At 45.0% G+C, this 22,697-nt stretch overlaps 1 protein-coding gene across 2 annotated transcripts in view; it reads left to right on the top strand.

Annotated features, from left to right (window-relative positions):
* The first annotated feature begins 403 nt into the window (after positions 1-403).
* Positions 404-22,697, top strand: part of LOC146198021 (potassium/sodium hyperpolarization-activated cyclic nucleotide-gated channel 2-like) — a 45,859-nt gene continuing 23,565 nt past the window's right edge. Inside the window, exons 1-2 of one of the 2 annotated variants that reach the window (XM_084593338.1) lie at positions 404-550; positions 3,947-4,194. In XM_084593338.1, coding sequence (XP_084449464.1) covers positions 534-550; positions 3,947-4,194 — 265 coding nt within the window. In that variant the 5' untranslated portion in view covers positions 404-533. Of the gene's footprint in view, positions 551-3,946; positions 4,195-20,105; positions 20,240-22,697 lie in introns of those variants that run through there. The other variant, XM_084593339.1, reaches the window with a different exon arrangement.

Raw genomic sequence — 22,697 nt, 5'->3', positions numbered from 1 at the left:
ACAGTTTGAGAGGGGGAAGCTCCCACGAATGTTTAGCTTACGGATAGACGAACGCTGGAACATGTCATATCTCGCAACGCAGAAGCGCGCACGAAAGAGCACGCGCTCTGAAAAACAAAAACAAAAACAAAAACAAAGACACAGGAACAAGACACTGAGGAGTGTCTGGGATCGTCTTTGAGACCGCTGCGTTGCTGAGCAGCACGTGGCTATCCGTGTGACGTGTACTGTCTTAGATAAGCGCCTTCCTTGTCACTCTCTGTACTCGTGTTTTACTCGCAGCGTTTTACGCGTCCATTCCGAACCGCTCTGCTTATCTGGACAAGGCGGGTTTTCTTAGGCAGAGAGAGTGTGAGCTCTTTTTACGTTCTCCTTTATAAGCGGCCAGTACCCGTGGCAGCCCCAGACACGCCGCTAAGGTCAGCCGCTGTGCAGACAAAACGAGATGTAGTGGCTTGCCTTAGCATCGCCGTAGCAACGGTGCCTGTCGTAAGGCTCACAGAGACGGCTGACACCTTGAACAGCGCAGGATCATGGCCATTGTGTCAGGGTAAGCCACGGGCGCCGGAAGTTAGTTGAGCAACAGTCGATCAGCATGTGCCTGAGATTCGCATGGTGCGTCTGTGACAATAGCAAACAGTCACATGACACCGATTCAAACTTCAGTCTGTGATTGATCAGAGCCTTGCCTGCTGGATTCAGTGAGTGAATGGCGCTGGTCAGACGCGAGCCTAACAAATGTAATAAGGTTTGTCAATGCGGATCTTTAAAAGAAGAAAGTGCGTAATATTTTGTAATGGTTATTTTTGTGGATTAATTGTTCGTTCTTCTGTAATTCATTGCTGCAGCTTGTGACGTCATGACTGAAAGCTAAACGAGTACTGTCAGTGGCCGGCTTTGCATGGAAGGCACAGCTGGCTCTTCACAATGAAGCCGATGTATGAAGTGCAAAAAAGTTCTTTGCCGAATTGCCCTCCACTCATTTCGCCCAGGACGGTGATGCATACAGATTTAAATTAAAAAAGTTAAACATTTCAAATATACAGTGTTGCCCCTCACGTCGTAGACTGTCAATGTCAATGTCTACTGCGACTTCTTTGTGGCCATAAATTGGTAAGGCAAATAGGTACCACGTGGAGGTTCTATGAGAATACAAAATTTGCATATAGGTTTTCTTCTTGAGTTTATCGCTTGTATAGTTACGTCATGCTGTGATGCTATTAGCTTAGAGGACACCAAAAATTTCCAGGCATGTCCGGGAACCTTGAATGTGTATTTTACTAATCCACTCACCCCGATAAGCCCTAAGCATTTTTCATCTTCATGCATATTCCCTATCTGCAGAAGGCTTAATCACCTTTTAAGTTTACAGCTACGCATTGACACCATGTTCCAAAATTTAGCACGGTAATTGTGAATCAAATTTGGAACACACTTCAGCTGCTGCTTTAATGGTACTAATTGTACTATGCGACAACTTCAATGCCTTTGGTTTGCGGGGCCTCGTTCGCGTTCATGCACTTTGCGAATCTCCTAAGCCCTAACCTCGGAATTTCTGCCTCTATTATTTCACACATACTCAGTGTCTAGTCGTAAGCTATATGTAAAAGACCACTCGACCTAGGCATAAAGCCCACTTGAACCAAGCCGTACGAACGTGTTTCAATGGCCTAGCGGTAGTCTGAATCGCAATACGAGGGTCCTGGGTGGTTCGATTTCTTTCACCCTACAATCTTAATGGAGAAACTCCAGTTGGCAGCTCCTGGCAAATCGGCGATGTCACATGATGGCATGACGTTACGCAACCCAATCAGCTCCCGGCCATGCTAGCTGCCAGCTAGCACCTTCCACAACCATGGCCGTGATTTTTCGTTCACAACGACAACTACGCCGGCAGATTTTCGGGAGAACACAGCATTTAGCGCTATCGCGGCAAAATAGGCAGTCATGCTACTTCCCTGCTCATGCTTTGCGTACTCCTCGCGCCAAGGATCAGATATAGATGGCCTATCCTGAGAAATTTTTCGAGGATAGGGTATTAGCTAGCAGCTCGCCAAGGGCAGAGTTAAGTGCAGTGAAGGAGGCCTTTGTCCCGCATTGGACGTAGTTAAGCTGCTAACTATGACAAGTATGTGGGGAACCTTTCAGACGGAAATTTATCCTTTTCAGCAACAGACATCACAGAGAGAGGGCCACCGGAGTGAGCGCTTGCCATTGAGCATAGCAAGCGGATTCGGTCGCTAAAGTCCATAACAGATTCCTATACAGCATCTGCAGCCAAACCTCTAGTCAAGGCAATATGATCGGGAGTTTTTAAAAATAGAAGCGCCCATTTAGGGAGAATAAAAACATTCGCTGGGAGTGTAAGTGAAAGCAAAGTTTGCGTGCACAATACGAGCAAACAACATTTATTTGCTTACCAATCGGGGTTCCATATTGGCTTAATACTAAATTTCGTGAGTAATGAAACCGACATTCAGTATTTCAGGAAGCGGTACGTGCCTATACAATGTACCGCATATCTCAGTTGAGTAATATTTGTAGTTTTTGCAGTGGCTAACTCAGAATGGAAACCATTTTTTGATGGTGTTTAAATGCAAATTTAAGTAAGCACTGGGCAGTATTGGGTGAATACGTCAATGAAAAGGAATTACAGTCGTCCCTTAATGAGAAAGAGCGAGCAGTTGGTAATAGTTTTGAAAGTGCCATAGCACTGGGCCCAGCCGAGTATTGAAGCTAAGGGATGTGTAGAGGGGGCACGTGGAGCCACAACTCCAGGTCTCTTGCGCCACATTGATTCTATAAGAAGCCATGTAGCACGCAATGGCGCCTTTAGGATAGCGACTAACGGTCCGCGTGTTCACATTAATAGTGGGCAGCCATACACATGGAATTTCCTGCACCACGATCGCAGTGACAAAGGCGACGGCAACACATGCACATAGACGGAAATGCCGCACAAAAGCATATAAAAGGAACCAAACGCTAAAAAAAAGAAAGCCGCAAATAGCGACGTTCTTTAGCAGTTACTCAGCGCCGCGGCCCGCTTGTTGAATTCCTGCCAGTCTGGAACGTCAGGCTCGCGCCGGCATGAACTGCAACCGCCCGCTTTTTTCTTGATTTATTTTGTTTTCTGACAATGAGATAAGGGGCAATTATGGCCCCACGCGCGAGGAAAAAATATAACAGAGATTGTCAGACTGCGTGTCTGCGTGCTTCTCTAATCTATTCGCCGCAAATAAAACAAAGAAAACGGAAATTGTTCCACCGAAGTGACAGCCTACTGGCTGGCAATGTTTCAGAGGGGTTCCGGAAATATGGGGAATGTTTGTCACTAATGTCAATAAATAGACTTGTGCCGAGAGTTGACGCTAATGTATGCGTTGCTAAGCGGCAACAAGGAGCGCATACATAGGCACCTGTGGTAGTAGAAAAGACAACTGGGATACTATGTTGTTCGTTACAGCCTGAAAGATAACAAAATGCGTAGTCCGATTGGTTTTAAATGATATGGAATAGTGAATAGGTGATAGTGACGAAGGCGCTGCAGTTAGACCAATGGGGCAAATTTTCCGCATTTCGTTCCGAAAGCGATTAATGTAGAACCACCTTGAACGCATCAACTCTAGCATTGCGTGGTAGCTGCTTGGAAAGAGCATTTAGAGCATCCACATTCACCGTGGTAAAGACCGTGAAAAGAAGAGTATATCACTGCGCGCATTTTATTCAATATCCACAAAAAATTTTCCCGAAACATAAGGCGATCTGTCAGAGTATCTGATACTCTTCTCAAGAGGATGTATCATAGTGGGAGGCGAATACTTACATTCAGCAACACAGGATAGGAAGCTTATCCGGACCGCGGAGGTGTAAGAGCACGGCAGCGAGGAGGATGGCGGAGGTTTCTCAACGTTCACCTGTCTTGCACATCGCACTGCACGCGCAGGAAGTTGGGAGCGTCGCTGACGGGCAAAACGCCGCCTCGATCATCGTCCGCGTGGCGGTCGGGCCGGCCGGGAACTGGCGGCAGCTTCGAGGGCGCCCTACATTGCAGCTGCGGCGACGACGGCGAGTGCATCGCAGAGCCAGAGTCGAGCACTTACCGCAAGCGCCTCATGACCTTCGACATTGACGATCCGCTGCACAGGGACTTTCTGAAGGTCGTTGAGGACCGCGCCTCCACCGTCGTTGTCGGTGAGTTGGGGGTTCGCGCCGCGAACCGGCAGGCTGGGAATTTTCATAACTATAGAACGCAGCTGCAAGTTTGCAGCAATACTGGATTAGGCTGCAGATAGTGAAAAAAAAAAAAAAACAAAAAAAAAAAAAACAAAAAAAAAAACACGCACACTTTAGTCAGAGTTAACCAGGATAAATTCGTCATTAGGATTCCGACTTGAGCTAAAAAGCGAGCGCACGGTAATAGTTTTGGCAATGATACAAATGTGGCAGCACTGTAGGCGTTTCCCCCTCAGCGTATAGCCGAGTATATTGACTGGAAACTCCTGCGAGTGGGAGGAAACCGTTGAGTTTGTTTTGATTCTTGAAGATATTATCCCATCCAGCTTTAGAGAGGGTATAATTGCGATCTCTTTGACAAACATTTATATCGCACACTCGTAGCTTACGTGGGGAGTGGTGATGACGGCGACCGCAATGAAAGTACAACAGCAAGAGCGTAGAAAGTTTGACACTGCAGATAATAGCAGGCCTGCTGTGAAGAAAGAGCACAGCTATAAAGCAATTAAGCATGCAGAGTCTAGGATGTTAAGACAGAGGTCGCTATCGAGCACTTTGAAAACTGACATGAATAGGGCGATATATAAGAATAGGCGTTGCAGAAAATTCACCTACTATGTTGCTTATCGTGAGTGAAGGCGGAGTAGGGAGCATACAATAAGAGGGGCCTACAGTACTCTGCAGTATTCTATTCCCACCTTCATCTGTTACACAAAGGTGTTTTGAGGTGTCCACCCTGGGGTAGGAGGTGAACTGTGCCTTCCGAATAATTAGTTATTACATGGAGGAATATGGGAGAGGCCTTCGCCCTGCAGTGGCTATAGTCCGGCTGATGATGATGATGACATTAAAACGAAAGCTGTACTACGTCTTTCCATAGCTTGGTCATTCCATATGCATGACCATGGCGCTGGCAGCTGACATGGCCGTGATTGACTGGCTGTAGGGTTGCCTCTCCTTTATTTTATTGCGAAAGCAATACTACTCTAGGTTTCAAGCCTTCAGCGCGGCGCGGCGGTAGCCCCGTCTTACCCACATGACGCTGTGACGTCACACCCCACGCGACACAAAAGCGAGAGATGGGCTCCCAACTCAAGCGGTCGGCGTGGCGCGGTCGGAGTTGCAGCTCAGTTGGCAGGAGCTGCCAACTTGGGTCTCTCGTTTCACATGGGACGGTTATGTCAGAATCAGCCTGCTAGGACCCTGGCATTCACGTTACCCCTATAGGCCACTAAGGCACGTTCATAAGGGGTGGCTAAAGCGGGGCTTTATATCTGGGCTGAGGAAGAAGAAAAAGAGAAGAACGCTCGGTCACCCGCAGTTAACGCTTTCACTCAATATTTGGTTCAGCAGCGTTGAATTTTTGTAATTTTATTATCCATATATATTTTATCGGCTCTATAAAGGAGGACTTGCAACGTAATCTGTTCCTTCTATGACTGGTGACGTCTTCTCTGGTAGTTCCTTAATCTGTCCAATTTCTCTTTTTCGCGATGCCTTCACAACTTACGATATCAACAAGCCGAGCCTCAAGTTCCCTTGACGTTGGTGGCAGTAGCCTGCAAACATCCACACTCTTTGGAACTTGGATGCCAGAAGACGACCGAAAAGGCCGAAAATGCGCTCAGTGCTCTGTTCTAACTGTTGAGATCGCTCGTGAAGCTTCCTTCTACTACAGACGTCGTGCAAGTGCCACATCGCTGCGGGGTAGACTGTGTTTGCGGAAGTCACTTGTCGCTCTCGTAGCGACAATTATACTTCGCTCTAATGTTCTTCATTTGGAAGAAAACTGAAATTTACATCAGACATTGTCTCTACTTGAGTCGGCCCCTGCCTGTCAATTTTCTCTTGCCTTCTGTGAATCCTCCCCTCCATTCGGGGTAACCTTGCCGAAAACGGCATATGTTTGCATGCTGCGAATCGCACAAAAGCAAAGGCCTTCGCGTTCACTACAACACGCGAAAATGCGCAGCGCACTCTGGTCACCTTATCTCTGCCGCCTTCCGAGGGAAGACGACGACCTCCCTGTTTGCAATCAGTACTTCATCTCAATAAGCGCTTTGTCTACGAAAGACGTCATAAGAAACAGTGAAGAGCACAAGGTAAAAGTTCTGTTGATTTATCGTTGGAAAGGGGTGGCGTAATCGTTTTGAACGAGATGCAGGTTTACGAAATCGAAGAAAAAGTATGTATGATAAAACTGTGTGTTTTAATTACAGACCTATTTTTATACTTCCAGTATTTTCAAAAGGACTTGAAAAAATAATATTTCGATGTATTTCAGTTTTCCTTGAAGAACACAGCCTGTTAACGGACTGTCAATTTGCTTTCCGAAAAGAACGGTCAACCCAGCTCGCGTTACTAGCACAAAAGAAACTAATACTGAGAAACTTTGAAAAAACAAAAAGCGGCTCACATTAGCAGTTCTAAACAACTTCGGTAAAGCGTTCGGCTCTATCAATCATGAACTTTTGTTAAAGAAGCTGAAGCAGTATGGTATTCGAGGTATTGCTTTAGATATAGTCAAATCTTATTTAAATCCACGAAATCAACTTGTGGAAACTAATGGCATCTGCTCTCAGCTCAAACAAGTAACAGATGGAGTTCCCCAAGGGAGCATACTGGGCCCCCTTCTTTTTAATTTATATGTAAATAATCTTGTTTATGTTGATAATGAACCCAAGTACATTATCTAAGCAGATGACGCAGATGATACTACGGTCCTTATTTTCGTCGAACAATATCGCGAGCCTGGTTTGAACCGCAAACTCTGTTCTTGCAAAAATACAGAGATGGTCACAGGATAATGGCTTAAAAATTAATACTCACAAAACAAAACCTATTTTATTTCAACCAAAAAATAAAGGTGTGAATTTACAGTCCGACATTGTTATAGGTCTCTCAAGAATTGAGCTTGTCCGGTCTGCGAAAACGTTAGATGTGTTTTTTGACAGCCATATGTCATGGGCTGATCACACAGGCTTTCTTGCAGGGAAACTTGCGCAAGTCGCTGGTGTACTGTTCAGTTTAAGACCGCTGTCATGTAAGGCCAAACGTCTTCTATATAACGCTCTTTTCCTGAGTCACGTACACTACTGCTGTCTCGTGTGGAGTACGACGTCTGCTACAAACATAAATCGGTTATTCTTGCTTCAAAAAAAAAAAAAAGGTAATACGTAGTATCTGTAATGTTCCAGTAGACGCTCATACTGCACCTCTCTTCAAACAGTTAAAATTCCTCACCCTGCACTCTCCGTTAGATTTCAGGCTGCTTCTAGCCTATCGTAAAGACGTAAAACAAAACCAGTCTTTCATCACGTCCTTAACGCAGTTAATTAGAAACAGAACAGAATACAGTACACGGTCTCTATGTGCCGCACCCTCGCACTAACTATGCTCTTCAAATGTTACACCATCGCTTACCACGCCTATTAAACACCCTCACACGCAAAAGCATTGATGTCATTTCTTGCCCTACCTCGCGTTTATATGGGTATTTCCTTTTGATATCAGCCTTCGTCAATGGCTGAAGTATGTCGTTTTCTTTTCTCGCAGTGTCTACTTTGTTAATAGTTCTTTCACTATTTTTGTTGCTCAAGTGTACGCTCTGGATTGCGCGGCTTTACTTTGGTTCTTGTAATATTTTCTTATATTGCATTTTTGTTTGCTGGCATAATGTCTAAGCCAACATGTTCTTATTTTTTTTTTTTTTTCTTGAATCAGTGCCTGTGTCCGCTGCCGCTGCCCTCACACTGGGTTTAAGGCCCGTCAAGTTGCCGTGCAAAACTTTTTCCTTCAATCCCCCATAAATTGTATGTCTATGAAAATAAAGGCAATTCAATTCAATTCAATTCATTCGAATATGAATATGAAGTCATGCCCGGCGTCGCCAAACTCCCCCAATGAATCATTTGCCGGATCTAGATTTAATAACTTATGAGACATAAGAAACAGTTAGGAAAGAAACCTATTCCGGTACAATTCATCTTATAGAGCTGAAAAAATATATAGGGATAATAATTATACTAACTGATTATGAGGCGAAGGAAGGAGTAGTAACCGCGTCTACCACTGCGTGGATACCGCAACCACACCGTCGAGGTGGAGACGAGGGTGGGAATGAGACGGAAAGAGTAAGCTCACTGGAGATATCCGGAACACTTTGGTGTTCCTCTGACATCGCACAGCACAAGGGCGTCTATTCCATGTCCCTCCAACAATACGCGGCGGCGACGTCCGGGATTCAATCTCGAGACGTTGGGTTTAGTAGCTGAGCACTCATAGCCACTGAGCCACCGTGGCGGGTAAAGAAATTGTGCATCTGGTTTACCAGTGATTGGAAGATGTTGCTTTCCTTTTTCTTTCTTTTTTCGGAGAGTATAAAATAAGAAAGCGCAGAATATATAAATATATTTTCATATCTCGTTTGCTACAGTAAAAGAAAGAAGTCGTTAGGGCTTGCATCCGCGAATTTCTTTTACTGGGTTCCGTTTTGCGCGTCTCAAATTCTCAGCCACGTACCAAATGGACAGGCTACTCACTTCAACCATCAACCTGACCTGGAATTTTATTCTACATCCCCGTTTTTGTATGTGACTTTGGTTGAAATGTTACCTCGGCAGCTGTTCCGCCAACTCGCTCTCAGCGGCAGTAAGCTCTCGTTGATGCGTCATACGAGGACAGGGTTATATCATGTCAGTGTAACATTATTTTGGAAGCAGCATTCTTTTTTTTTTTTTCATCGATTACGTGGATCTCTGGTTTGAATACGGAGCTGGGAAATTATTGCTGAAAATAAGTATTTCCGGCCTGGAGTATCAGACTACCCATTGGTCCCGCACAGCCGAACATGCGACCTTTTGGATCAAATTTGCGCCGCTGCGAAGCTCAATCTGTCACATAAAAACAAACGGCCTCTAGAAACCCCGCCGGGGTGGCGCAGTGGTTAGGGCGCTCGACTACTGTTCCCAAGGACGCGGGATCGAATCCCGGCCTCGGTGGCCGCTTTTCGGTGGAGGCTAAAAGCAAGGCGCCCGTGTGCTGTGCGATGCCAGTGCACGTTAAAGAACCCAGGTGGTCGAAATTTCCGGAGTCCTCCACTACGGTGTCTCTCATAGCCTGAGTCGCTTTGGGGCGCTAAACCCCACAAACCAAACCAAACCAAACGGCCTCTAGAAAAAGGTACGTACCACAACGCGCTGTTACAGTAGGTTGTAAGTGGAGTTTATGGTACGTCTGTAAGTGGCACATGTGGCTATGAAGGTATAATGGTGGAGGGCTCCGAATTAAGTTGGGGTACTTCAGCTCGCTAACACGGAACAACATACGTGCTTCTTTACATTCCATCTCCATCGAAATGTGGCCGAAGAACGCGATATTTGATTCAGCGACCTTCGGTTCAGTAGCCGAAGGCAAGATGAAACAACCATTGCGATGGAGGGGTACCTATTTCTTTCCTGTGCAGTCTTGTGTTCTCGTGCTCACGTCTCTCGGATTCGAAGCTGACATCCGCTAGCACCTAACCCGTGCACTTGATATATCACGGCGACACATGGGGCGATAGAGAAGGTCGTCATTGTACTTTAACTACGTGTACGCTCTTTTACATTAGGGAACTCTCTGCGGTGCCCAAACCAGTCAAGCAATAAAAAAGGCGGGCATCTACTTCAGCCTCTGTAGCATGAATACATTTTAAGAAAAGAGGAATGAAGAAGAGAGGGAGAGTAGAACCGTAATTCTCCCATAAAGGAGCCTTGAATGAAAAGACTAATTCGCTCCTGCTGCCTGTACTTCAAACCTCGGGACTGTTATAGGCGAGGAAATTGCTTTCTTTATAACTTTAAGAACTTTCTGTTCAGTTGCGAAAAAGAATTCGTGGTATTTAAGATAAACTGAGGCATGCGAGGGGATTTTTGCGTAGCATACTTTTTTCAGTTGTAAGAGAACTTCATGCGACGTCCGAGAATTCCGAGGCATGTGCTCTTGATATGAGCATCGCCAACTTTAGGGTTTTTCCCAACTGTTGCCATGGAACTACCAGATATCGTCTTTATCGGTATGTGCCTGGCCGTGAGGCACAATTGTGAGTACCGCCGACGTTAAGACCGATAAAGGGCTTGCGTTTTAGTGTTTCAGCCAAATGACCTGGAGAAAGGAACTCGAAGCGGAATGGCGGCTGACGTGGCGTACGCATACATAATGTGATGCCCTTCAAAATTGAAGTAGCATATCCTTGTGGCGCGACGCATACCAGCATGCATGAAAATATCTGATAAGTATACATGAAATATATGTATAAGCAGAGGGCTTAAATTGCTCTTATAAGCATGAAACTTCCCGTAAAGCTTGGTATAAAGACAGCACCAGATGAGGCGCCGACATTGATTGGAATAGAGCAAGCGGCTCATTCTTGGTAGTGGAACGGCCGATGACAGATGCATTTCGGACAATTCATACCATGTCTCAAGGCGTCTAATAGATGATGGCAATGGTACTCGAGAAATGAGAAGCCATCAGCCGCTGTTCTGATATAGTTGAACAGCGCCTTCTGCCCCCTTCGTCCCTTAAGTATGTGGCACTCAGGGGCCTCCTCTTCGGCCGAACAACGCGTGCTGGTACCATTTCGGGCTCCACTAGAAGCTCTCCTCTCACGACGCTATTGAGGCTTCCGCCGGAAATGAGAAAGCTATATGTTTTGCCTTCTTCTTCTTCAAAACCGATTTTTCGGGTGCAGTACGAATAAATGAATAACAACAAAAGCACAAGGAAAATTAATCGGCAACGCTGTTTCGCACCATAAGAGTATAGGAGCCTTTTTAGAATTACTCGTTTCGCTCATTGTGCTTTTATACGCATCTGATTACAGCCACTTTTTAGCAAAGCTGCTGTTTTTGTGACATATAATAAAAGGCAGCATAAGAAAGCTCCTGTTCGCATAAGCATGACCTAAATGCAAAATGGCCGCAAGGGTATGTATGATTTAAGCGATAGTTTATACAGCTTGTTCGGTCGAAAAGCACAGTGCGCCGAAAATAATCAGGGGCTGCTATCATGTTACTTCTTTCTAGTAATTGTGATTAATTGGTTTCTGATAGCTAGGCGATGACGTGTTGATGAATCATTCGAAATAACTATGAAAAAAGAAATAAAATAAGAAACTAGAAAAAAAAATGGTTTCATAGGTGTCAAATGCTCAGAAATAAATCCCTTGTTTGATTATACTAATTAAGGAAGTTTAGAGTTTGTAATCGATCAGTTAATAATTGAAATATTCTAAGAATGAAAATCAGAAAAAAAGCAGGTTCAAATGTGTGAAATGCTCACAATGAAAAGCCACTGATTGATGGTGCTAATTGTGAAAATTAGAATTTGTATTTGACCTGTTATTCAATTAATATAATTGATAGAATTGAAAGTGTGGAAATGTATTGAAAGGTTTCGAACTTCCCAGGGTGGAAGCCTTATTTCTGATCCTAAGTATCGGTATATAAAAAATAAAATATATTGAAAAGTAAATACAATAAAGAATAAAATAAGAGAGGAGAAAACATTGTTCTTTCAACGCTACCGTATGACGTCCTACCCGTAACAGCGGAACTTAAGTGTCCCCCTAATTTGTTTATTGCATTCGTTTTGCTAGGTGGCCATGCTTAAAATTTATTGTCAGAAAAGGTGTGGGTGCTGGCAGTAGCTACGTAGTACCTTGGTCGAGCCTTTAAGATGTCTTTAACGACGTCTATTTACCTGTCCAGTGAACTCCGTCGATTGCCTTAGCAAGGTGCAAGCAGACAGAGCTCAGCAGCTTGGTCATAGCGGTCGTCTATGAGCGGGAGTCTCCTTCAAGCTTCAGCGCTGCACAGGATCGAACCACCACGTGTTGTGCAAACTTTTCCATGGCACCGACACTACGTTGAAGCAGATATGGCGCACATATTTCGAATACAGGATGTATATTGCAAAAATGGCAGAAGAAACATTGCAAGCGCGCTGAGGCTGATGTGCCGAACAGAAGCTCACACCGGGCGACATTGTACTTTGCGAGACCACACGTCTCGTCCACGCACTAGCAAACCCTGCGTGGTTCAAATAAGCAATGGTAAAGAACGAGGAATAATGTGTACTACTTTCTTTGCGCCAGGCACAAAGCACGTGGCAAGATGTAAGACAAATTTCCAATTTCTTGTCTTGTTTCTCACCATGGCATGCACAATTTATGACAAATTTACCGTTTTTCGTCTTTTTTCTCACTTATTTTGAACAGATGCGAGAATTCAACCGAGGTTGCGTGGTGCAGAAAACGCGATTTTTTTGCCATTTCACATACCCCGTTGCGGCTTTAAATATGTTCGAGATTTGCATGGCTCGGCTACCGTGCACAGCATCCCCTGTGGATGCTGTACGCATGCCGGGCAGATGAGCCACAAACTTGTGCTCCCTTCCCGCTCGTAGAGCGGCATTATACTGATCTGCCTCATCAATATTCACACTGTAACGAAGACGATGATACAGCGGCGACACAAACAACGATGGAGACTGCTGGGTTCCTGGCCAATCAGCTGGCGCACTGGAAGCTCGGAATCGTCTTGCGACCGCTGACGCAAGACGATTGTGGAGTGAAGCAAGCTTGTTACTAATGGGCCAGAGTTAAATTCAAACTGGATGTCACACAACTTTCCCGATTATCTATTTTATTTCAACAGTTTAGGACGGTGGACCGTCCTTCTTCAAGGTAGAATTGAGAATGGAGAACAAGTCCGCACATTACGCCACTGTTAGGAAAGGGAGAAGGAATTATCGCTCTCCGTTTGTGGAGAAGCAAACATTACTGAACAGATAGAAAGGGCGAAAAGCTCCCGTTGATTATTGGCTGGTAATGCAACAAAGACGGAGAGAGAAGGAAAAAAAATGGGGGGGGGGGGGAGAGGGGCAAAAAGAGAAAGTGGAGAGCTGACGAATGTTATATATATATATATATATATATATATATATATATATATATATATATATATATATATATATATAGAGAGAGAGAGGGGGGGGGGGGTCCGAGCTAACTTGAACAAAGTTCTAAAAAGTACGGTTTGCCCTTGCACAGTGAAACAAATTCAGAGATGTTCAGAGTCGCCTATGCTAACCTCCAGTAGTTTTTTTCGTTCACTACAGTTGATCAATTAGTAAAGACTAATTAGCTATTTTTTTATAATTGGCTTGAGAGAAAAAGTATCAATGCAAAAAAAGAAAGTTGTGAATCTTCTAGAAAAACGGATATCTATGTTGTTTCCATCAAATTGGCTTTTACGTAAAGTTATAGTTTTACCAGTCAAAAACGACCGCCTGGGGCTATAAAAAAAATAAAAACGTATTCGGGACTGCGGCGTTTCTTTAAACCCTCCGAGACGCGTCGGAGATAACAAAACCCGTTTTTCAGCATCATGTTCTCTGCGATGAAGCTGGCTGTACGCACTTGGCGAATGATTTAAAATAAAAGCTGGTCACGCGACAGCATTTTTTGAAGGCCTATAAATAGGACGTCGTTGGGCATAGCGTGATGGAAACAACGTAGCCATCCGCATTTGCGCGATCGCATGGAAGACTGAAGTGACCATATATATTTGCATCGTGCGGTTGTCAGCATGACCGCGACCGTCACTTATTTGTGCTGGACAGGGTTTTTCTTCCTGTTTTTCTTAGCTCAAATTTTCTTTTTTTATTTTTGCAAAATCAGTGCGTGTAGCACCGGACGTGTTGAGAGTCGGCACGGCGCGCGCTGGAGAGTTTTAGGGCGCGGAAACCATAGTGGCGAATACCAAATAGCAGACAACGGCAATCGAACACTCCGGTTTTGACAATACCAACGAGGACACGCATAGAATGTTTTTACGCGTGAATATTTTTTTTTTTCATATAAGTATATAAGTGTGTATAAGTATGCATGTTCAATGAAAAAAGAAAGTGGTTTCAACAGCCCTATACTGTATTTGGCTAACAGCAGAGAAGCCCATCTCATAATCCGGGTAAATCTCTTTACATTCACATATTTTTGTGCTCGTTAAGTGCTATTTGTAGCAAGCATATTGAATATTAGAGAATGTAATTGAGATAATTATACAACGCATGTCTTGCAAAATTTCGGTGTCAAAGAATGTAGCTCTGCAGTCGCTGTCTCGCCTACATTGTCTCATTTGGCCAGCATGCTTAGAGCGTCCGTTACGGATGAAGTGTACTATTAGAAACTCGCATAGACGGTTCCGCCAGCTTTCTCTCCAGATCGCAAAACTTTATGGTCGAGAAGCGCGACTAGTATTGCTGAGTACTGGTTTGACAACTTTTTACTCTAATATAAAATAATCAGGAATTTATTACGTCTGAAACCGGCGGCAGAAAGGAAAGCCGGTATGCGCACGCAAGCAGTTCCGACAATTGAACTGGCTTTCTTATTTCCATCCGAAAGAAGGGGATACCATTACAGCAAGTGCAAGTTTTTTGCATTCTCCATTCGAGCTAGGAGCACAGCCGCTAGAATTATACAGCTGCACACAAAGAGATTATGTAGATTGCCCACATAATAGGCGACGTGTCCAATGTCGAGGCGGACTCAAGACGCGCACATTGCGCAACTTCTAAGTATTTCTCGTCGCACGCCTCACGGATCACAGTATGTACAGCCTTTGTCAAAATTGTAGAGCCCAGCGGGTCTGCTTCTCAGCCGTGTAGTGGCGCTGATTTAGCATTCGTGGAAGTCCTTCCTATTGGAGAGGGCAGGACAAAAACCTTCTGACACGGAATTCATACCCCTGGCACGTGCAAGCCGCACAAAGTGGCTCAGAAGCAGAGCCCCTAGGCTCTACACTTTTGACAAAGACCAATCACTCACGCGTACAGACCTGCATGGCTTAAACGGAGCCCTCCATACGGCAATCAAGGCGGCGACCGTATTTTCGCCGCATGCTTGGACGGTTGTGGATGCCTATGCCATGCAGGTATATCTACAATTCGGCCGAACAGTTGACTGAAGCACAGCTCGCCGTCCAACTTGAGCAGCTCCGAAGGTCATCATCACATTTTCTTCCGGCATTCTACCTTCATTCGCTATCCTACCCAGTTTTCCACGCTCCGTGTAAAAATACATCATCATCATCATCATCATCGTCATAATCATCATCATCACCCTGACTATACCCACTGCAGGGCGAATGCCTCTCCCATATTTCTCCACTTAACCCGGTTCTGTGCTAGCTGCATCCACTTGACCCCTGCGAACTTCTTAATCTCATCCGCCCACCTAACTTTCTGCCGCCCCCTGCTACGCTTTCCTTCCCTTGGAATCCAGTTTGTTACCCTCAGCGACCATCGGTTATCCTCTCTTCGCACTACATGTCCTGCCCATGTCCATTTCCTCTTCTTAATTTCCGCTAGAATGTCGGTAACTTGAGTTATTTCTCTGACCCACTCTGCACGCTTTCTATCTCCTAATGTTACCCCTACCATTTTTCGTTCCATAGCCCTCTGGGTTGTCCTCAACTTAAGTAGAACTCTCTTGGTTAGCCTCCACGTTTCAGCCCCAAAGGTGAGTACAGGCAAGATGCAACTATTGTATACTTTCCTCTTGAGCGATACCGGTAAGCTGCTAGTCATAATCTGCGAGTGCTTGCCAAATGCGCTCCATCCCAATCTTATTCTTCTTGTTATTTCCTTTTCATGGTCCGGATCTGCGGTTACTACCTGTCCTAAGTAGACATATTCGCCTACTACTTCCAGTATTTCGCTACCTAATGTAAACTGTTGTTCCTTCCCGAGGCTGTTGAACATTACCTTAGTCTTCTGCATATTGATTTTCAAGCCTACCTTTCTACTTTTTCTGTCTAGGTCATCAATCATTATTTGCAGTTCATCCCCCGAGTTGCTTAGCAAGGCAATGTCATCAGCAAATCGCAGATTACTGAGGTATTCTCCACCTACCCTTATCCCTAACTGCTCCCATTCCAAGTCTCTGAATACTTCCTCTAAACAAGCTGTGAATAGTACTGGGGAGATTGTGTCTCCTTGCCTAACACCTTTCTTTATGGGAATTTTGTTACTTTCTTTATGCAGAACTATGGTTGCTGTGCAGCCACTATATATATCTTCCAGCACTTTCACGTACGGCTCGTCTACCCCCTGATTTCGCAATGCCTGCATCACCGCCGAGGTTTCAACTGAGTCAAATGCTTTCTCGTAATCAATGAATGCTATGTATAAGGGCTGGTTATATTCCGAGCATTTTTCTATCACCTGATTGATGGTATGGATATGATCGATAGTAGAGTACCGTTTCCGAAACCCTGCTTGATCCTTTGCTTGATTGCAGTCTAAGGTTGTCCTGATTCTATTAGTGATTACCTTAGTAAATACCTTATACGTAACAGACAGTAAGCTGATTGGTCTGTAATTTTTTAAGGTCCTTAGAGTTTCCCTTCTTGTGAATGTTTGCGTTCTTCCATGGTTCCGGTACCGTCGATGACACCAGGCACTGCGTATACAGGGTGGCCAGTTTTTCTAGCACGATATCCCCCCCGTCCTTCAGCAAATCTGTAGTTATCTGATCCTCTCCAGCTGATTTCCCCCTTTTCACAGTTTCTAGTGCTTTCTTGACCTCGTCCTTCGTCACTAGTGGAACGTCTGACTGTTTTTCCCTACCGCCAATCTCATTACGGTCCTGACTACTTTGGCTACTGTAGAGATCTGTATAGAACTCCTCGGCTACTTTGACTATCTTGTCCATATTAGTGATGACGTTGCCCGCCTTGTCCCTTATCACATACATCTGGTTTTTGCCTATATGCCCAATTTCTTCTTTACCGCTTTAAGGCTTCCCCCGTTTTTTACAGCATGCTCAATTTTGTCCATGTTATACTTCCTTATATCGGCCACCTTGCGCTTATTGATTAGCTTTGATATCTCGGCCAATTCGATCTGGTCTGTTGGATTGGAAGCTTTCATACTCTGGCATTTCTTAATCAAATATTTCGTCTCCTTAGACAGCTTACCGGTATCCTCTCTAACTATCCTACCGCCTACCTCTACCGCGCACTCAGTAATGATATTTCTGAAATTATTGTTCCTTGCCTCTAGGGAATGTCGCCATCCTCAGTTAGAGCTGAATACCTATTCTGTAGCGAGATCCTGAACTCTTGTGCCCTCCCCCTCATCGCTAATTCGTTGATGGGTTTCTTTCTTACTAATCTACTGCGTTCCTTCTTCAGATTTAGGCTAATTCGGGACCTCACCATCCTGTGGTCACTGCATCGCACTTTCCCGATTACCTCTACATCCTGCACAATGGCGGGGGTTGAACACATTATGAAGTCGATTTCATTTTTAGTCTCTCCGTTAGGACTTTTCCATGTCCATTTCCGGTTCTTCCGTTTGCTGAAGAAGGTATTCATGATTCGTAAGTTACTGCGTTCTGCAAACTCAACTAGTAACTCTCCCCTGCTATTCCTAGAACCAATGCCATAGTCACCTACTGCCTTGTCTCCCGCCTGTTTTTTCCCTACCTTGGCATTGAAGTCGCCCATTAGTACAGTATACTGCGTCTTTAATTTTCGCATTGCCGATTCTACATCTTCATAGAAGCTTTCAACTGCCTGGTCATCATAACTACATGTAGATGCGTAGGCCTGTACAACCTTCAGTTTATACCGCTTATTAAGCCTAATTACGATGCCTGCAACCCTCTCAATAATACTATAGAGTTCATCTATATTACCCGCTATATATTTATTGACAAGGAAACCTATTCCTAGTTGTCGCCTCTCTGGTAAACCTCGATAACACAGTACATGCCCATCCTTCAGTACAGTATATGCCTCATTCGGCCTCCTAACCTCACTAAGCCCTATGACATCCCATTTCATGCCTTGTAGTTCCCCTAACAGCACTGCTAGACTAGCTTCACTAGCTAGGGTTCTAGCATTAAACGTTGCCAGAGTCAGTTTCCAATGGCGGCCTGTCCAGCGGAGCCAGGCTTTCTTAGCACCCCCTGCTGCGTCACAGGTCTGACCGCCGCCGTGGTCAGTTGTTCCGCAGCCGCTGGTGACTGAGGGCCGGGGTTTTATGGAGCTTATCATAGGAGGTTGTGGACAATTACTGCACCAGGGTGGCCAACTCCTGTTCTGGTGAGGGAGTGCGTTGCCGGAGGTGTTCACCGGCATCAGGTCGCACCCCGAACCTGTGTATGCAATTCCATCGACACGCGGAATTTTTTTTTTTTCCGGTGGAGAATTGCGCGGCACCGGGATTTGAACCCCGGTCCTCTTGCATGCGAGGCGGATGTTCTACCGCTACGCCACCGCTGTAACTACAAGCGGCAAAATACAAGCGGCAGCAATTCTACGAAACATGCACCCCGACCCCCACGAAGCAAAACGATTGGCCGGAGTGCGAACGCTGATGCGCTCAAATTAAAAGCACCCGTCCACAGTCTACACAGATGCCACCTGCTACTCCAGCAAACCATCCACAGTCCATACGCATGATGGTCACATAAGAGGAAAGACACGCACAATATACTTCGAGGGATTGTCTTGACTTCGAGCCGGTCGCTGGAAGATGGAGCCATCGGCTCCATGGTGTGAGCCCACACATAATACCCCGAGCCCATTTCAGGTCTTCAGTGGCTCATAGGCCGCTTGCCTGGCATGCGGACCGCTCACTCCATACGCGCAACACGCGCTGAAGAATCTCTTCGATGCCAGCAACTCTCCATGACGCGAACCGTCTAGACTCTGGCAACACGTCCTTTCTCTGCTGCGAGCGCGCAATCTGTCACCGCTGAGCTTGTCAAAGCGTATACCCTTGAGATGAGTCTTTAGTGCCTATAATTAGACGCACTGTTACTGACAAGATCTAGCATGCTTTTGTTACGTATAACTGCTACCACGAAAAATCGTCGTGTGCCACCAGAAATCGAGCGGTTTCTCTTCGTTCCTCCGCTGGAAATCAGAACATCTAATCTTACCCACATGCCCCGCCGTTTCGGCGTCATTTTACTGAGAGTAAAAAAAAAAAAAAGAAAGAGAGAGAATAACCGGGCTATCAAAGTAACGAGGAGCATTGCACTGAACATCAGCACGAGCAGCTTCGGCATGTTGAAATGCAGTTGTGTTGTTTATCTTTCTGTGCTGTATCGGAAATGACAGCGATCTCCAGTTGTCGAGAAACCTGATTCGCTGTCCGACTTGAGCCGGAGCTGTGGCGCTCCAAAAGCCGTAATTACGAAGGATGGCGAAACAATCTGCCGCTAAAACGATGCTTATTAAGCACTGCTGGGATAATGAATAGTAATGGGAAATTCCAGTACAGCTGTTCCGTCTGTCCTGCTATTGATCATTTCTTTTTTATATCTCGCTCTTGTTATTCGCAGGGTGGGACGGTTCTGAAGATATATTCCTCTTTTCAAAACAATTCCCGGGTGAACGCCTTGCCCAGTGTTTTAATCCTGAACTTACAGCATTGGTGTAACCTCTCAGCTGCCAGAGCTCTAGTGTGTATTTTCTACTCCGTATGGGAGTAAATAAGAGAGTAAAAGGCGGAGTAATCTGTTTCCGCACGTTTCTCGTACCGTGCAACAAGATCCCCAGTGTATCATTCCGCTTCAAAGTTGTGCTAAAGCCTCTGGCGTTTTGTCACAGTGAATAAATAACTTAGTTGAGGCCAAGCGCTGAGTATGGCTGTGAGCGAGATCTGCTGCGGCACGTGGGCCGATGCAGGCAAGCGCGTCATCGCTGAACTTTGTATGCGAGGTCAGCAAAGAAATGGCTTGATGTATGGCCGCTTCTTTTTGTGATACTCGACCGCCTTTGTATACCGCAGCTACAGATGTTCAAGTTGCCTGAGATCGGTTCAGGATATCTATTCAGTGAGTGAGAACTTGAGTTTTGCGGTCTCCAAGTGAAATAAATGCACTTTACGACCACCCGACACCGCCAGCCACAGCAAGGCTATGATACGACACCATTAGAGAGTAAGTTCTTTAAGTGAACAGTTTTCAAAAATTTATGAATTTTTGTGTAAACTTACATCATATTATACATGACGCCATCGCTCACAATCAACGTCGCGACGAGCTTACATTTATGTGTAATACCGGTTTGTGCTAAATGTTCACTCGAAGGACGCGCGCGTAGTTCGAATATTGTAACTTAATGACACTTTTAATATGCACGCCAGAAAAATAGATAGCAATAACGACCACTAACACAGCAACACATGTATTTGTCGTTCCTCCTGTTTTGCTTGGTGTTCTTATGCTTCGTACTTCTGCAATTAATGACACACTGACGAAGAATTTTACACCAATGTGAATTTGGTAACTGACATTGATAATGCGTCTCTGAATTTACATTTATGTTTATTTCTCCTACGCCTATGCGCATGGGGTCAGTAGCATCAATGGTTTTACACTGGACGTCGTGTCTTGAGCCGATATCTATTAATTACTGCACCGGGCGAAACGAAGATGACGTACTATTGCCCGCTATTCTTAGTGCAAGTGGGCAGCGTACATTACAGTGATCTCGCCTTTCGTGTTATTCATAGCGGCTGCGTGTGATGCCGGGACGAATGTCTATATATATATATATATATATATATATATATATATATATATATATATATATATATATATATATATATATATATATATATATATATATGTGAAACGTGCACTTTAAACGTACGTCTTTAAATGAAACGTACACTTCACTCTCTCTCTTTCTGTTCGACAAAAGCATTTGTTGGGCGAGTTGGTGTTTTTGATGATCCATAACTACAACGAAAACGACAGGACAGAGAGGTGTCCCTCCTTCATCTCTGTCCTGTCGTTTGCGCTGTAGTTATAGATTTTCTGTTCGGTGCAACAATACGCGCGTTATTTCCGCCGCCCGCACTTAATTCCACAGCCAATATGCCTAAATTCTTACAAAGCACAAAAGGGGTCAGCATAGGCATCCACGTTTGATTCAAAACAAGTCTCGAGTGGACACTTGGTCATACATTTTGATTCCGGCATTACAGCGTTCGATGGAATATTACAGGTGACAGATGTCTTATATTTTTGTACTCGCTTTGAAGGGAAATAACAGCTGGAGAGTAGCCGATGACCCAGCTAACGTTTGACTCAGCTTGTCAAGCCTTGTGACGGCAAATAATCCCAGGAATGGCGTGGTGACGTATTCCCGAGTTTGGCTGTAGTGAGCAAGTCCGCCTGTTATTCAAGAGAAATTCAATAAGCGTCGCGAACGGTTCGTGAATACAGGGGACGACGCCGAGGCTACTGTCTTCATGTCTGGTCATCCGTATTCCCGGGAGCTCAGTCACATGCCACTAAAAAACCAGCGCATCCAATCATCAGCACGAACGAAGTGAATTAAATATGACCAGGACAATGCAGAAACGATTATTTGCCGTTATCTGGAGTGAAACAAAGTGATTGGGAGCGATTTTTGTACAATTCTCTTTATACTCTGTCTGAATGACTGGAAATCCTTGAACGCTGTGCCATTGTTCCACATTGCCGACGACGACCATATTCTTCAGTGCGTCTTCCCAGGGCTTTGCTTTCCAGATCGCTTTGGCACTCGTTATCTATGTGCGCAGCTCTGTGACCCAAGGTGTCGTCGTAAAGCACAATGCTTGACAGTTTCTGCCTGCCCTGTATAACGACAAGGCGTTGGGGACATTGTGAGGCGCAACCTATGCAACTGCCGCGGTTGGCGCATATATCGTCATTCGTCTCGTACCTTGCCCTGGGGACTATGCGCTTTACGGCTGCCTGCAAAAGTTTCGGAACTTAGTTTTAAAAGTGTAAATTGTAACTATGCTTCATTCTGTCGCAAAGATGGGAGGAGCTGCAAATTTGGGTTGCTCATTGTAGTTAGGAGGAGGGCAGAAGAGGAATCAACCTTCCAGTTCTTTTGAGTTACGAGTCAGGCACGCTCCATGCAGGGAGGGACCTTCATACGCTTTATCTGAAACGAGAATTTAGGCCGGGTGGTTACTTACGAAAGAAGCTGGATAATGTGGTAGCTTATGACTGTCTGTCCATAAGAATGTATGAGATATTAGAGGCACAAGGTGCGCTGGCAATTAAGCGAGCAGAAACTATGCGTACAGGAACGAGGATCTACAGGAGGGTCCGGTAAGCGGGAGCCATCAACGATGTCGCATCATACCTTTAAAGGAGGAGCTTAAATGCCCACCATATGATTTGTGGCGCCTGTATATTTCTAACAATGTAAAATGAATTTAGTGAGCCTTTGCACCGCCCCTGCGCAGGATTGCACATATGACAGCTATAAGAGATCTTCAAGTCAATACTACGTAAAGACGGCATTCGTTTCCAATCCTAACGCTACACCAAATCCAGGATTCTGAACCACTTTTTAATCGCGAAGCAAATGTGAGATATATGATACTATTAT

Source organism: Amblyomma maculatum, chromosome 2, assembly GCF_055883805.1.
Source record: "Amblyomma maculatum isolate TAMU_Amacu chromosome 2, ASM5588380v1, whole genome shotgun sequence".
Lineage (NCBI taxonomy): Eukaryota > Metazoa > Arthropoda > Arachnida > Ixodida > Ixodidae > Amblyomma > Amblyomma maculatum.
The sequence above is the reverse complement of the archived record's forward strand: the minus strand, read 5'-3'. Positions and strand labels throughout refer to the sequence as shown.